The sequence below is a fragment of the Telmatherina bonti genome, assembly GCF_933228915.1.
Source record: "Telmatherina bonti genome assembly, chromosome: 11".
NCBI lineage: Eukaryota > Metazoa > Chordata > Actinopteri > Atheriniformes > Telmatherinidae > Telmatherina > Telmatherina bonti.
The window spans coordinates 4,700,104-4,716,353 of record NC_136629.1 but is presented as its reverse complement, the minus strand read 5'-3'; the positions used below and the strand labels follow the sequence as shown (position 1 = coordinate 4,716,353).

Here is a 16,250-nt window from a genome sequence, read left to right as displayed (position 1 = left end):
TCCTGCAGGTGGAAGGAAGGAGAATGTTCCAGACTGCGTGAGGAGCAGAACCTGTAGATGCACAAACAGAAATAAAAACTCCAGTAAACATCAAATCTTCTTCTGAGGTTTTAATCAGAAGACATAGAATCCCTCAAACCCGATGATCATGTAAACTTAGTAAAAACTAGACCAGGTGAGGATGATGATGAAGGCTGATGAAGATGGAAGCAAGAAAAAGCAGCAAATCCAGGAAAAATATTTGTTCTGCAATAAAGGTGGAAAATCTTCGCTGAGTTCATGTTTTAATGGTTTTTCCAGGATTATTCCAGAAATGAATTCAGATGAACAGCAGAACTATGGATCATCTCCTGGAAGATAAACACCAAACTTCACTATTTTTACATTTGATGCTTAAATGAGAACATTAAAGGTCGATAAGTGGAAATAATTCCTGGAACTGAAATGACGGAACTCTGTTGATGTTTGTTCAACATTAACCTGAATAAAAACATACATTTAATCTCCTTTATGGAGAAAAGCTAATAAATCTGCTGATCTGAGGAAACCGAACCAGAACCGACCCAGGCGGAGGAAGAGGCCGACACGGTCTGATGCGCGAGCATGTCGGACCGGAGCGCCCCGGGCTGCCGCCTCAGACTGGACTGGGTGTTCGGGTACCGGGGCCACCAGTGCCGGAACAACCTGTACTACACAGCGGGGAAGGAGGTGGTGTACTTCGTGGCGGGGGTCGCAGTGGTTTACAACACCAGAGAACACAGCCAGCGGTTCTACCTGGGACACAACGATGACATCATCAGGTAAGAACACCTGGATGCGCACGTGGGGAAAATCATGACCAACATGTTGTAAAGGTAAACAACATATCAGATGATGGGATTTCTGAGCAGATTGTGAATCTGATGCAGCGACACGTCTGGAAAAAGTTCCAGGATGTTTAGCATCGTTAGCATTGTTAATGAGTTGTTGTTAATGAGGCTCTTTATCTTCTCTGATGGTAAAGCTGCCCATTCTTCTCCAGTTCCTGTAAAATCTTGGGCTGTCATGCATGAACTGCCTGCTGGAGATTTCCGCAGAGCGGCTGGATGATGTTGAGGTCAGGAGACGGAGATGGTCCCTCCAGAACCTTCACGTTATTCTGCTGTAGCCAATAAAAGGTCCACTTGGCTTTGTGTTTTGGATCATTATCAGGTTGGAAGATCTAAGTACGTCCATGTGCAGCTTCAGGCTGATGGGTGCAATTTTTCCTTTAGTATTTTTTTATAACATCCTGGATTCATCATGCCATCAGTTTTGACCAGGTTTCTCATGTCTCTGTAGCTCACACACCCCCATGACATCAGCCATCCACCTCCATGTCTCACCGTAGGAATGGCCTTCCTTTCAGGCCTTCTTGACTCCTCTCCAAATGTAACGTGACCAAAAAGTTCCATTTTAGTCTCAACACTCCAAATGATGATGTTCCAGATGTTTGAGGCTTGTCTCTGTGCTGTTGGCCATCTTGTAAGTGTGATTGCTTGTGGCTTTCTTCTGGCGACGCGGCCATGAAGGCCATTTTCTCCTTATTGTACATCTTATAAATATCCAAGCTAGGACTGGTTGATATGTCCAAACTCTCATATCCCGAAATGGCTCATCTTACATCCCGTAACGATCCATAACCATATAAACTGTGTAATGTTGTGTCAGTCATCAGTTATGTATCAGGTGTTGCTAGGCAACAGCAGCAGTGATCTCCTTCCATCCGGGGGAACTATGGCCGTATGACGTTCCACAGGTAAATACCTGCTGCAGCGTCTGGAGTTTATTACGACCTTTCTCCTCCACTTGACGCTGCTTTTGCTGGTTGACTCTATTATTTGTTCTGGATTCTTTATCCTGATTCCTGCAGGTGATAAAATGAGCTAGTTGTGTCGGAGTCCGTTGTTGGGACTGTGAGCTGGTCTGTTGTCGGCTCCACGTCGCTCTTTTTATATCCAAACCGCATCCAGACAGAAATTTCCCTCTTTTAGGAACAAGATCATCAGTTTGGGTCGGCTGCTCATCTTTTAGAGAATTATCCTCTGAAACACGTCTGCTACCGTCTTCCTCCATGTTTATGTATCACAGCGTGCCGTAAAGCACATCTAGACGTAAAATACTGCAGTAAAGCAGTTTATTGTGGCGTAAACGATAGAGCCTCGTATGAAACGAGACGTCTTCTATCGTCCAGACGACGTATATCCTCATATCGCCCAGTCCTACTCCTAACATCTTTTTTCAGACAATCCTGTACTTCAGCCAAAGTCCTCTGTTTGCATCTCCAACCATCTTCTTGGCCATTGTGGCAGAAATCTTTGTTGATCGACCTGATCGTGGTTGGGTTTCAACAGAATCTCTCATTTTCCACTTCTTCATGCGAGTTTGAACCCTGCTGACTGGCATTCTCAGGTCCTTGGACACCTTCTATCATCCCTCTTCTGTTTTATACAGTTCAGTGACTTTTCCTGCAGATCTTTAGACATTCTTTTGCTTTCGCCACGACAGAATCCAGAGATGTCGGTGCAAGAGTCTGTCAGGAGCCCAGAAACTCACTGAGCCTTTACACAAACACACACACACACACAGGTGTGGATGGTTACCTTTAATATCCATTTAAGCACATTTGTGTCAACTTGTGTGTCCAAAATCTCAGAGGTATGTAAACTTTTAATCAGGGTTATTTGTGCAGTTACTGTTGCCATGGTGACCTAAAATGGTAATAAATGTCTTCACCCAAAAACTAAGCATGAGAGAAGGAAGAGTTATCATTCATGTTGTCTGAAAAATGCAGGGTATGGACACTAATGAGCACACCTGTAGGCATATCCAGTTGCCAGTGTGTGACGCAGTAAAGCGCAGTAAACTGCTGTAAAGTGAAATGCTGCTGTGAAGTGATGAAAAATTAGCTGAGTGTGTTTTTTCTGCTTAGAGACGTTGCTGGACAAAGATTCAGAGACATTTTATAGATGGAAAGTTATGCAGTGAAAAGCAGAATGATACGATGTCATACAGCTCCGCTTGATCTCTGGTGTCTCCAAGCAACATCACGGATCTTATGAGTGATAACTGGGACGGTCATGTGACCCTCCAGCTGGTCTACGGAGGTTTTCCAGCGTTTCTATCCGTCCAGGAGGTTTACAATCCAGACCAAACATGTAGTGTTTATTCAGAGACTCTAGATGGTAAATCCACCATTATTTATCACATCTTCATCACCATCACTACCATGTTGCTAAGAGACCTCTGTTTTCACCTGGACATGATGATGAAGACACTTCCTGTCAGACTTTCCACCAATCAGAGAGCTTAAACTGACGGTAACGTCCAATCAGGAGCAGCCAAAGATCAACAAGTGATGAGAAAAGCAGGAAAATAATGATCCTCTATGGCTGGAATAAAGCCAGGAAGACGTTTGGGATGCAGCTGAGGTGGAGGTGCTGCAGTGAGGAGAGCAGGTAGATAGTAGCTGTTCTGTTGGACACAAGACAAAGTAGTGCCATGTTTTACCATAAACATGTTTAAAAGTGAGAAAGCATAAAGATGTTCAGTGGTAATGGAATAAATGTTCTCTATTCCGTGACTCGATACCCTTCCTCATAGGTTAACATGATGTAAAAAAGACAAATGGTCAAAAATGAAAAAACAGAAAAGTCGGAATATGGGAAAATTTAAATGGAATTTTGGGAAGATAAAGTGGATTTTATCGGAGTGGAAATTTAGATCAGGAATCGGTTGGCATAGAAAGTGCAGCCGTTTCTATGCCAACCACCAGAGTATTGGCGAGTACTTCCTGTGTAGTTTAACGTAACAGTGATATCTGAAACCTGGATCAGAATCAACTTCCAGCTGGATGGATATGAGATGAATCATTCATATAGAAAAGATGTGTGGAGGGGGAGCGCCGTCTGAGCTACAACATCATGGATTCAGTGACAGATTGTATGGACGATGTAATGGAATATATGTCAGTGAAGCTTTGACAACCATTTTGTCCTCAGCTGCGTGCTTCGAGCGCCAGCATCCATGTGTAAAAACTGCATGGTTTCCCACGGTAACGGGTTGGATTCATCACTGGAGATTTAACATGACTTACTACACACCAACCAACCATTTGTAGAGTTTGAGTTTAGAAAAACTAAAACTAAACTCAACTCAGCGGGATTTCTAAGCGTGGAAACAAAGTCTGGACATAAACACAGAGCAACAGCAGGAAGATCCACCGAAAAGCTCGTAGACTCATAAACTACCTGTTCAGAAAACAGACTGGGGAGCAGGGTGCTGAGACTCCTGCAATAAGCAGCTATTTGTAGTTTCTGTACATGCATGTAGAGAAGGACAGCCGGTAAGAGACGCAATCCAAACACAGAACAGAAAAATGTAGAAGTCGAGTCGTGGAAGGAATATCTGAAATGTGCACGGATGGCAAGATGCCGGCAGAAGCAACAAACAAACAAACAAACAAAGCTAGGCGGGACAGAATGACACCAAGACAAACATCCTGACAGCCCGCTGGGAGGATCAACGTATCGGCTTCTTCTGGATTCTCATTACGCCGCTTTATCTACTCATACGTTCATTCCCATCGTTCCCGCCTGGTCATGTGACGGCGTGCAGCCGCCACGTCTGCAGGCCGACTGCGAGCCAACGCTTCAGCTCCTGCAGGCGGCGTGGAAGGGAATGCCGCTACATCTGGAGTAGAGAGGCCCCAGATGAGGCAACAGCTCCGTACGTTTTCCTTCCCATTCGTCTCCCTGTTGCCATGACGATTCTGAACCTTCGCCTCAGAAAGCTTCTAGAAACTTCCTGTACGATCCGCTGCTTCGGTGCGGTCGCCATGGATGTGTGGCCATAAAACCCAACAAACGCAAAACACAAGCCTGGGTTCCGAAGCGGCTTTAAAACCCTGAAATCCTCAGAAACACACAGCCTGGATCTGGCTCCACCAACTAAACGTGTTTAGATTGTAGAACCAGTTCACACACACCCTCAAGCCTTAATCTGGACATCTCCCATTAAGAGCCACTGGGATCAGAAACCCAGACCAGGTCCAGACAGAGACGGCTGGAAGTGTCGGGACTCATCGTTCACATGGAAACCATAGGAGCCTGAAAATGCAGGTCCCTAAAGTCCTCGCCAAACCGGGCCTCCAAAACCCGGAAGGAAGCGACTGACCCCGCCTTCAGGGAGACCTTACCGCTGCGAGGATGAGGAGGAGCCGTCCACATCCTCAGTCACAACATACAGATTATTTATGTCCATGTTTACCTCTGGTCTGCACATCAGGTCCAGACCCGCTGGTGGACCCCGGCCAGCTCTGCCGGCAGACCTCGCCCCGTTTTCTAATCAATTCATTTATTTAGACAAAGACAAAAAACGGACAAAAAGTCACACAGAGTTTCAGAGGGAGTCCCGGGCGTCCACCTCTCACCCACATCTCACACCAGTGGTTATCATACTGGGCCGGTGGCTGGAAAGCGGTTTAATGCCGGCGGATCGATGCCGTGACACTAAGGAAGAAGGTTGTATACCGCTCTGTAGCTGTGCAGTCAGGACTCCAGGCGCCTGCATGGACAGGCAGGCCTGGTAAACAGTAAGAGGAATAAAATGTTACTTAGAACGATGATTAGACTGAAACCGTGTTTTCAGTCCTGGAATGCTCCAATGTGTGTTTAAAGTCCTGCTGTGTAACTTCTCCATCCTTCTGGAAAGGCAGAGGTTGAAATCTCCACGTCATGGACGACCTGCTCCTGCTCCGAAGCAGCTGGTTCCAGCCTGCTTCAGTGTCGGAGCAGCACTGAGACCGCTTGTTGATACATGGCAGATGTTGTGGTTGCAATGCGTTACTCGCTGGAACGTAACACACGATTTCAACGTTAGAAGGATTCTCACACAATGTCCCTTTTTAAGCACATAGAAAATGAAGATGGATAATCCTGAATGAGTGTTTTTTGTTCCTGAAGATGCTGCTCTGTAAACTCTGCTGATGAGAGCCTGTGGAAGAGGTGTACGCAGAGCGGCATGTGAGTCATGGCAGCATCAGGCGTGTTTGGACAGTTTATGCAGCAGGTGGTGAGGGGGGGTGCATCTGTGTGCCAGACTGAATGAAAGGCTGGATGCTGCTCCAGCCAGCAGCCAGCAGAGCTGACTGCAGGTTTCCAGCTGGATGTGGAGAAACGTCCATGTTCTGCATGTGGGGGGGGGGGGGGGGGACAGCGCCCCAGCATCAGCATCCAGAGCAACGAGGACATCACTGTCCACCAGCTTCATCTCTCCACACTGACAAGGTCTCTGCTGGTTACAGACGTCTGTCTCGTCTCCGTGGGACAGAAACTCTGGAAGACGTCTGTCTCTTCTCTGTGGGACAGAAACTCTGGAAGACGTCTGTCTCGTCTCTGTGGGACAGAAACTCTGGAAGACGTCTGTCTCGTCTCTGTGGGACAGAAACTCTGGAAGACGTCCGTCTCGTCTCCGTGGGACAGAAACTCTGGAAGACGTCTGTCTCGTCTCCGTGGGACAGAAACTCTGGAAGACGTCCGTCTCGTCTCCGTGGGACAGAAACTCTGGAAGACGTCTGTCTCATCTCTGTGGGACAGAAACTCTGGAAGACGTCTGTCTCGTCTCCGTGGGACAGAAACTCTGGAAGACGTCTGTCTCGTCTCTGTGGGACAGAAACTCTGGAAGACGTCTGTCTCATCTCTGTGGGACAGAAACTCTGGAAGACGTCCGTCTCGTCTCTGTGGGACAGAAACTCTGGAAGACGTCCGTCTCGTCTCTGTGGGACAGAAACTCTGGAAGACGTCTGTCTCGTCTCTGTGGGACAGAAACTCTGGAAGACGTCCGTCTCGTCTCTGTGGGACAGAAACTCTGGAAGACGTCCGTCTCGTCTCTGTGGGACAGAAACTTTGGAAGACGTCCGTCTCGTCTCCATGGGACAGAAACTCTGGAAGACATACGTCTACTTTCTTCTTTTTTCTTTCTTCTTTATGTTTTTGGTTTTTCATTTTCTTTTTCTTCCTCTTGTTTTTCTTTTTCCCTGGGAGGAGCTGTGAACTGAGCTTGAAGATGAAACCACAGGTGTGTTAAGTAGAAGCAGAAAGTAGAAGTAGGAAGTAGAAGTAGGAAGTAGGAATTAGAAGTAGAAAGTAGAAGTAGAAAGTAGAAGTAGGAAGTAGAAAGTAGAAGTAGGAAGTAGAAGTAGAAAGTAGGAGTAGGAAGAAGTAGAAAGTAGAAGTAGAAAGTAGAAGTAGGAAGTAGAAGTAGAGAGTAGAAGTAGGAAGAAGAAGTAGAAAGTAGAAGTAGGAAGTGGAAGTAGAAAGTAGTAGTAGAAAGTAGAAGTAGGAAGTAGAAGTAGGAAGTAGGAATTAGAAGTAGAAGTAGAAAGTAGGAGTAGGAAGAAGTAGAAAGTAGAAGTAGGAAGTAGAAGTAGGAAGTAGGAATTAGAAGTAGAAGTAGAAAGTAGAAGTAGAAAGTAGGAGTAGGAAGAAGTAGAAAGTAGAAGTAGAAAGTAGAAGTAGGAAGTAGAAAGTAGGAGTAGGAAGAAGTAGAAAGTAGAAGTAGGAAGTGGAAGTAGGAAGTGGAAGTAGAAAGTAGTAGTAGGAAGTAGAAGTAGGAAGTAGAAGTAGGTAGTAGAAGTAGAAAGTAGAAGTCCTGTCCAGCAGCTCTTTCCAACCAGTCACTAGACCAGCTGAATGTAATCAGCTCCGCTGCAGGAAGGCAAGCCTGTTGCTGAAAACACCTGCTCTAAATGCGTCGCTAGATCCAAAAACATGGCAGGACTTCTACTTTAATTTTACTTCTACTTTCTACACCTCTGTCAGAAAGTAAAAGCAGAAGATGAATGTTGTTTTCAGCAAACCTGGGGCTGCAACCACGTCCTGCTTGTCCACGACTTCACAATCTGATCAACTGATGGGAATATTTCCACCTGAGTGGTTGTGAATTTGTCATGTCTTTGTCGTGGAGTTGTCGTGTCTTTGTCGTGTCTTTGTTATGGATTTGTCGTGTCTTTGTTATGGATTTGTCGTGTCTTTGTCATGTCTTTGTCGTGGAGTTGTCGTGTCTTTGTCGTGGAGTTGTCGTGTCTTTGTTATGGATTTGTCGTGTCTTTGTCATGTCTTTGTCGTGGAGTTGTCGTGTCTTTGTCGTGTCTTTGTTATGGATTTGTCGTGTCTTTGTCATGTCTTTGTCGTGGAGTTGTCGTGTCTTTGTCGTGGAGTTGTCGTGTCTTTGTTATGGATTTGTCGTGTCTTTGTCATGTCTTTGTCGTGGAGTTGTCGTGTCTTTGTCGTGTCTTTGTTGTGGAGTTGTCGTGTCTTTGTCGTGTCTTTGTTGTGGAGTTGTCGTGTCTGTTGTGAATTTGTTGTGTCTTCGTCGTGGATTTGTTATGGATTTGTCGTGTCTTTGTCGTGGAGTTGTCGTGTCTTTGTCGTGTCTTTGTTGTGGAGTTGTCGTGTCTTTGTCGTGTCTTTGTTATGGATTTGTCGTGTCTTTGTCGTGTCTTTGTTGTGGAGTTGTCGTGTCTTTGTCGTGTCTTTGTTGTGGAGTTGTCGTGTCTGTTGTGAATTTGTTGTGTCTTCGTCGTGGATTTGTTGTTTCTTTGACGTGGATTTGTCGTGTTCGTGTTGTTTTTTTTTTCTTGTGTCTTTGTCATGGATTTGTCGTGGGTTTGTCGTGGGTTTGTCGTGGAGTTGTCGTGTCATTGTCGTGTCTTTGTTGAGTCTTTGTCATGGATTTGTTGTGTCTTTGTCATGGATTTGTAATGTCTTTGTCATGGATTTGTAATGTCTTTGTCATGGATTTGTAATGTCTTTGTCATGGATTTGCCGTGTCTTTGTCATGGATTTGTCATGTCTTAGTCATATATTTGTCGTGGATTTGTCATGTCTTTGTCGTGGATTTGTCGTGTCTTTGTCGTGTCTGTTATGGATTTGTCATGTGTTAGTCGTGGATTTGTCGTTTCTTTGTCAATGATTTGTTGTTTCTTAGTCGTGGATTTGTCATGTCTTTGTCAATGATTTGTTGTTTCTTAGTCGTGGATTTGTCATGTCTTTGTCAATGATTTGTTGTGTCTTTGTTGTGGATTTGTCGTGTCTTAGTCGTGGATTTATCGAGTCATTGTCGTGGATTTGTCATGTCTTTATTGTGGATTTGTAATGTCTTTGTCGTGTCTGTTATGGATTTGTCATGTGTTAGTCGTGGATTTGTCATGTCTGTCAATGATTTGTTGTGTCTTTGTCGTGGATTTGTCGTGTCTTAGTCGTGGATTTATCGAGTCATTGTCGTGGATTTGTCATGTCTTTATTGTGGATTTGTAATGTCTTTGTCATGTCTGTTATGGATCTGTCATGTGTTAGTCGTGGATTTGTCATGTCTTTGTCAATGATTTGTTGTGTCTTAGTCGTGGAGTTGTCATGTCTTTGTCCATGATTTGTTGTGTCTTAGTCGTGGATTTGCCGTGTCTTTGTCGTGGATTTGTCTTGTCTTTGTCGTGGATTTGTCATATATTTGTCGTGGATTTGTCAAGTCATTGTCGTGGATTTGTCAAGTCATTGTCGTGGATTTGTCATGTCTTTGTTGTGGATTTGTCAAGTCATTGTCGTGGATTTGTCATGTCTTTGTCGTGGATTTGTCATGTCTTTGTTTGCCTTTGTCGTGTCTTTGTTTGTCTTTGTTGTGGATTTGTCTTGTCTTTGTTTTGGATTTGTCATGTCTTTGTCGTGTATTTGTTGTGTCTTTGTCGTGGATTTGTCGTGTCTTTGTCGTGGATTTGTCATGTCTTTGTCGTGGATTTGTCGTGTCTTTGTCGTGGATTTGTTGTGTCTTTGTCGTGTCTTAGTCGTGGATTTGTCATGTCTTTGTCGTGGATTTGTCGTGGATTTGTCGTGTCTTTGTCGTGGATTGGTCTTGTCTTTGTCATGTCTCTGTCAAGGATTTGTCGTGTCTTAGTCATGGATTTGTCACGTCTTTGTGATGTCTTTGTCGTGTCTTTGTCGTGTCTTTGTCATGCCTTTGTCGTGGATTTGTCATGTCTTTGTTTGTCTTTGTTGTGGATTTGTCGTGTCTTTGTCGTGGATTTGACGTGTTTTTGTCGTGGATTTGACGTGTCTGTCTTGTCTTTGTTGTGGATTTGTCGTGTCTTTGTCGTGGATTTGTCATGTCTTTGTCTTGTCCTTGTCTTGTCTTTGTTGTGGATTTGTCGTGTCTTTGTCGTGGATTTGACGTGTTTTTGTCATGTCTTTGTCATGTCTTTGTTGTGGATTTGTCATGTCTTTGTCTTGTCTTTGTTGTGGATTTGTCGTGTCTTTGTCGTGGATTTGACGTGTTTTTGTCGTGGATTTGACGTGTCTTTGTCTTGTCTTTGTTGTGTCTTTGTCGTGGATTTGTCATGTTTTTGTTGTGGATTTGTCGTGGATTTGTCATGTCTTTGTCGTGGATTTGTTGTGTCTTAGTCGTGGATTTGTTGTGTCTTTGTCACGGATTTGTCGTGTCTTTGTCGTGGATTTGTCGTTGATTTGTTGTGTTATTGTCGTAGATTTGTCACGTCTTTGTCATGGATTTGTCGTTGATTTGTCGTGTTATTGTCGTAGATTTGTCACGTCTTTGTCATGGATTTGTCGTGGATTTGTCGTGTCTTTGTCGTGGATTTGTTGTGTCTTTGTCGTGTCTTAGTCGTGGATTTGTCATGTCTTTGTCATGGATTTGTCGTGGATTTGTCGTGTCTTTGTCGTGGATTGGTCTTGTCTTTGTCATGTCTCTGTCAAGGATTTGTCGTGTCTTAGTCATGGATTTGTCACGTCTTTGTGATGTCTTTGTCGTGTCTTTGTCGTGTCTTTGTCATGCCTTTGTCGTGGATTTGTCATGTCTTTGTTTGTCTTTGTTGTGGATTTGTCGTGTCTTTGTCGTGGATTTGACGTGTTTTTGTCGTGGATTTGACGTGTCTGTCTTGTCTTTGTTGTGGATTTGTCATGTCTTTGTCGTGGATTTGTCATGTCTTTGTCTTGTCCTTGTCTTGTCTTTGTTGTGGATTTGACGTTTTTTTGTCATGTCTTTGTCATGTCTTTGTTGTGGATTTGTCATGTCTTTGTCTTGTCTTTGTTGTAGATTTGTCGTGTCTTTGTCGTGGATTTGACGTGTTTTTGTCGTGGATTTGACGTGTCTTTGTCTTGTCTTTGTTGTGTCTTTGTCGTGGATTTGTCATGTTTTTGTTGTGGATTTGTCGTGGATTTGTCGTGTCTTTGTCGTGGATTTGACGTGTTTTTGTCGTGGATTTGACGTGTCTTTGTCTTGTCTTTGTTGTGTCTTTGTCGTGGATTTGTCATGTTTTTGTTGTGGATTTGTCGTGGATTTGTCATGTCTTTGTCGTGGATTTGTTGTGTCTTAGTCGTGGATTTGTTGTGTCTTTGTCACGGATTTGTCGTGTCTTTGTCGTGGATTTGTCGTTGATTTGTCGTGTTATTGTCGTAGATTTGTCACGTCTTTGTCATGGATTTGTCGTTGATTTGTCGTGTTATTGTCGTAGATTTGTCACGTCTTTGTCATGGATTTGTCGTGGATTTGTTGTGTCTTTGTCATGGATTTGTCGTGTCTTAGTCGTGGATTTGTCGTAGATTTGTCGTGTCTTTGTCAATGATTTGTCGTGTCTGTCATTGATTTATTGTTGATTTGTCGTGTCTTTGTCGTGGATTTGTTGTGGATTTGTAGTGTCTGTCATGGATTTGTCGTGTCTTTGTCGTGGATTTGTCATGTCTTTCTCGTGGATTTGTCATGTCTCTCGTGGATTTGTCGTGGATTTTTTGCGTCTTTGTTGTGGATTTGTTGTGGATTTGTTGTGTCTTTGTCATGTCTTTCTCGTGGATTTTATCGTGTCATTGTCGTGGATTCGCGGTCATGCTAGCGTCTGTATCCTGACCCAACGTGTTGCTGAAAGCCGTATTTTTCTACCTGTCATCTGATTGGCCGTGAAGATGAGTCTCTCTGAGCTGTTTGGTGGATTCTAATGTCATGACTGTTTCAGAAGGTTTGTAACGTTTCTTCAAGTTGAAGAAAGAAACTCTGAAGCATTTTTCTCACGTAAAGATCAGGTTTAACAAACATCCTCCCGGTTCCGTCTACCCCCCCCCCCCCTCTGAGTGTTTCTGAAGGGAAGGGCCTTTCAGGGCGGAGACCTCCCGCAGGGCGATCAGCCTTTATGTTCCTCTGCACAGAACTGCTGAGTGGATGCAGTGATCAGAGGCTGGATGCTGCTCCCAGTACAGAGCTGGTCTATGCTGGGATGCTCCAGTACAGTCAACCAGAAACAGATGCAAACTGATGTTAGATGGAAGAACAGCAATACACTAATCAATACATCCAATTTTACTTCTGTCAAGCCTGAATTTACGACATGTCTGACAACTAAGTTTGACATCACCAATGGTGTGACTGTAGCCCCGCCCCCGGTCACGCCCCCAGTTATTATGTGGTCTGTTTAATCAGTGATTCATCAGGTGTAACACAGAAGCTACCACCTTGATCTTTTTCATCTTGCTATCTCGAGATAATGCAACACATTTTCACAAGAAAAAGCTCTTCAGAAACCTGAAAAAAAAAAAAAAATCAGGCCGAGCTCCGTGGCTCTAACGTGCAAAGGTCAACAAAACAAGTCAAAATCAGTAAAATAAGTAGCGAAATTGTAAAATTAAAGTTGATCAAAGTAATAAAATAAGTAAAATGTAATAAAAGGCTGAATGTGAATGAAATTAACATTAAGCAGATATAAAAACTCTTTACAACCAGAAGTCGACTTTATGCAGAAATCAGTTTGATCAGATTTCTGTTAATGAACTGTAGCATCACTTCCACGCTTGCCCTGCTTCTCTCCTGTCCCACTTCCTGTTGTTGCCTGCGGGCAGAACCTGACCGACCAATACACACACTCACACACGAGTGAACACACACCAAGACAAAGCTAATGGCTTCATTATGCTTGTCCAGATCAGAGGTTTCTGCTCGACTAACCGCAGCCCAGCAGTCCTGGGTCCACGTCGTCCTTAAAGACGCCTCATGTTCGTCTTTTGGTTTTATTTAGATTGGTCTTTGTGAGCCTGAAGCTTTAAATAAGACTTAAAGCTGGGGTAGGTAATGTTGGGCAGCTAGCGAGATGTAAAAGTGGCACCATATCTTGGCTCCTCCCCCTCTGGTTTTGCTCCTTGGGTAATCCTAGGCTTTTTTTTTTTTTTCCATACCTCCACCAAGCAAGTTATGTTTTTACCGTTTGTGTTCAAAATAACTCAGAAAGTTATGGACGGATTTTAATTAAATTTTTAGGAAGTGTTGGAAATGTGAAAAGTAGTAATTTTGGTGGTGATCCGGATCACCATTTGGATCCAGGAGCTTTTTAAAAGCCGTGGCGGGGGTTTACGCTCTCTAAGTGTTTTTCTAGTTCGCAGCTTTTTCCACCAACGATTTTCTCTTTCTCGGCTGTTTAGCAGGAAGAGGGAAATAAACCGAGCCGGGTCGGGAAATCCTTCCTGCATTTTCTCAGCCATGTTTGCCTTCCGAGTTTCTTCTTCACTACTTTGTATTTTCATCATAACTCGCTGTTTATATGCAGGGTGTGGCTATCGGTATGCGCTGCTGGAGGGGGAGGAGGGGAGCCGGGAGAAGAAGCTTATGAAATCTAAGAAATGAACAACTCCATTTGGGTCGGAACGTTTGGATTGGTCAGAGTTTTTACAGATTTACAGTAAACTGAGGGGTCTAACTAGATTTCTTATTGTTCATGATAACAGAATGTATAGACTACTATCAGGACGAGGAACCAGTTCACCCAGAGGAACATGTCTCTGAGCAACATTATCCATCCCAGCTGAACGTGACACGTTACCATGTTATGTAGTGTCTCTACTATCTGCAGCTACAACAGGTTTCCTCCTGGGCATTGAGGCACCTCCACGTGACTCCATCTGCTCGATGGCCGCTACACCACGCCCCTGTCTGTAACGGCTCAGGAGATGGGACCCAAAAGAACCAGAAGACCTCAGGACTGGTTAAAGATTTTATTGTCAATAACTGGGGTCAAGGAAGCAGGAAGTCAACTCAAGAAGGGCTTGAAGTCCCCTCGGAGGATCCCAACTGTGTCCGGCTGGTGACGACAGGAGGGTTAGTGAAATGGCACACAGGGAGAAGCCAACTCCAGGGAGATATGTCCAAGAAGGAAGAAAAAGGAGTTCCTCTCACCCGAGATTGAGGGTTTGTCCAGTATCCAAAATCCAGTCCAAGGTCCATACATCGAGTTGACACACAAGGGGAAGAGGCAAGGAAAAACACTGGGCAGGCAGGTTCTCAGGAGAAGGAGAAACAGGGCAGGAATAGAGCTTTATTATTATGGCAGCTTCTGAACGACTTAACTGTGAGAAATGGTTTTTATAACACGTAGCACTGCTTCGTTTCAGAACACATTTTACTGGTTGACGTTTTACGTGGCGGAGTAACAAGGTCAAATCCACATTTTTCTGCAAATGCTGTTAATGTCAAACATTCTGTGTGAAAGTTTATATTTGATTTTGAACAAATTTCACACCATTTCTTTGGTTTTATTTTCTGCCGTTGGTGTCGCCGTTTCCCGTTTCTCCAGATGTTGTCGTACGCCGGTGTCAGAGTTGGCGTGGAGGTCGGGACGTTTTACCGCCAAGTCTTGTTTTGATAAATCCCAGAAGTTGATTATGATTGGTGTTCACCGGGTTTTGTGCGACGGCTTCATAAGTGAGGCTCTGACTCAGCGTCATGGAAACAGAAACACGTGACACACAGGTAACTCCTCTTCCATCCTCTACTTGGAAGATTTTATTCATCTGAACATGACAACAGAAGAGATGAGCAGCGCATCATTATTTATAACTCTGTCTGGTTTAAAGATACAATAATATATAAATACACCAGCATCTCAGCTGCTTTCAGCTTCTTCCTCTGAATTTACTTTGTTTAGAGATTTACTCAGCAGCTTTATTAGCGCTGGTTCTGTCGACATGCATCAGTTAACAGAGAGCAGGGAGACCGTCAGAGTCACCCGGAGTCTCACCATCATCCTCAGCAGGCAATAAAGCAACCAGTTCAGCCAGCACGGCTCACCAGCAGGCCGGCCGCCGGCACTCCGTGTGTGAAGCTTATTTCCATAAACTGGGAGCACGCTTCGCTAACTGGCTGAGCTGATGAAGATGGGGAGCAGCGTTGCTGTCGTTAGCGCTGTTAGCGGCTCATTGGTCAGCAGTGCGTTCAGTGTCAGGCGGAGAAGAAGCTGCTGGCTGTCGTGTGGTCCTGAAGTAGAGTTTGCTTCAACTGGGCTTTTATTTGGTTCATAAAACATCAGTTTTAATGTGTGTGTGTGTGTGTGTGTGTGTGTGTGTGTGTAGGTGTGCGTGTGCGTGCGCTTGTGTGCGCGCGTGTGTGTGTGTGTAGGTGTGCGTGTGCGTGCGCTTGTGTGTAGGTGTGCGTGTGTGTGTGTGTGCGTGTGTGTGTGTGCGTGTGTGTGTGTGTGTGTGCGCGTGTGTGTGTGTGTGCGCGTGTGTCATTGCCCTGAACTTCTCTCAGCGCACTATAAAAAAAAAAGAGGAGTTTTGACATCGTTTATTTCTGTAAATAAGTTTAAAGTTTTTGTTTATAAATACAGTAAACCTCAGCAGCGTGATCACATTCCCGCCATTTTCCTGACAGGCTGTTAAACACGCTGCATGTAAATCCCTTCTCCTCCCGTTTTGGAGTTTCTCTGTTGCTTCCAGTGTTTCTCTCTGTGACTGTTTCATACTGCGTTTCCTCCGGTTGTCCGTCTTTTTGCTGCATTAGAATGTATACAAAAGATGGGCGGAGCCTCCGTGACGTCACCCATAGGTTTCTGAAGAGCTAAATTGAAGCTCGATGGGCGATTCCAAACCGTCGCCATCTTGGCAGGGGCATGCGTGTCGTCTCGCCCAGAAAATACAAATATGGGCAAAGAGGTGGAGCTGAGAGGGGGGGCTGTGAGCGTCATGGTGGATGATTGACATCTAGCAAACTTCGAACTTTCTGTAGTTAAGAGCTAACCGAGCTAACCTGGAGCTAACAGGAGCTAACCAGCTAACAGAGGTTAGCAGGCTAAAGCTAAGTCACGTTGTTAACCGGCTAAAAACCGCGGTTGTTCTACGTTCTTCTAACTTGAAGCGGGAGATCGGTACCTGTCAATCAAAAGGACACGCCCCTAAATATGCCGAACTTCG

General features: G+C 44.5%; 1 protein-coding gene across 1 annotated transcript in view; it reads left to right on the top strand.

Annotated features, from left to right (window-relative positions):
• Positions 1 to 603: 603 nt before the first annotated feature.
• The window catches only part of LOC306762538 (echinoderm microtubule-associated protein-like 6), a gene marked incomplete at both ends in the record, with an annotated part of 103,066 nt that continues 87,419 nt past the window's right edge, over positions 604 to 16,250 (top strand). Inside the window, one exon of the mRNA XM_079249061.1 lies at positions 604 to 800. Coding sequence (XP_079105187.1) covers positions 604 to 800 — 197 coding nt within the window. The remainder of the gene's footprint in view (positions 801 to 16,250) is intronic.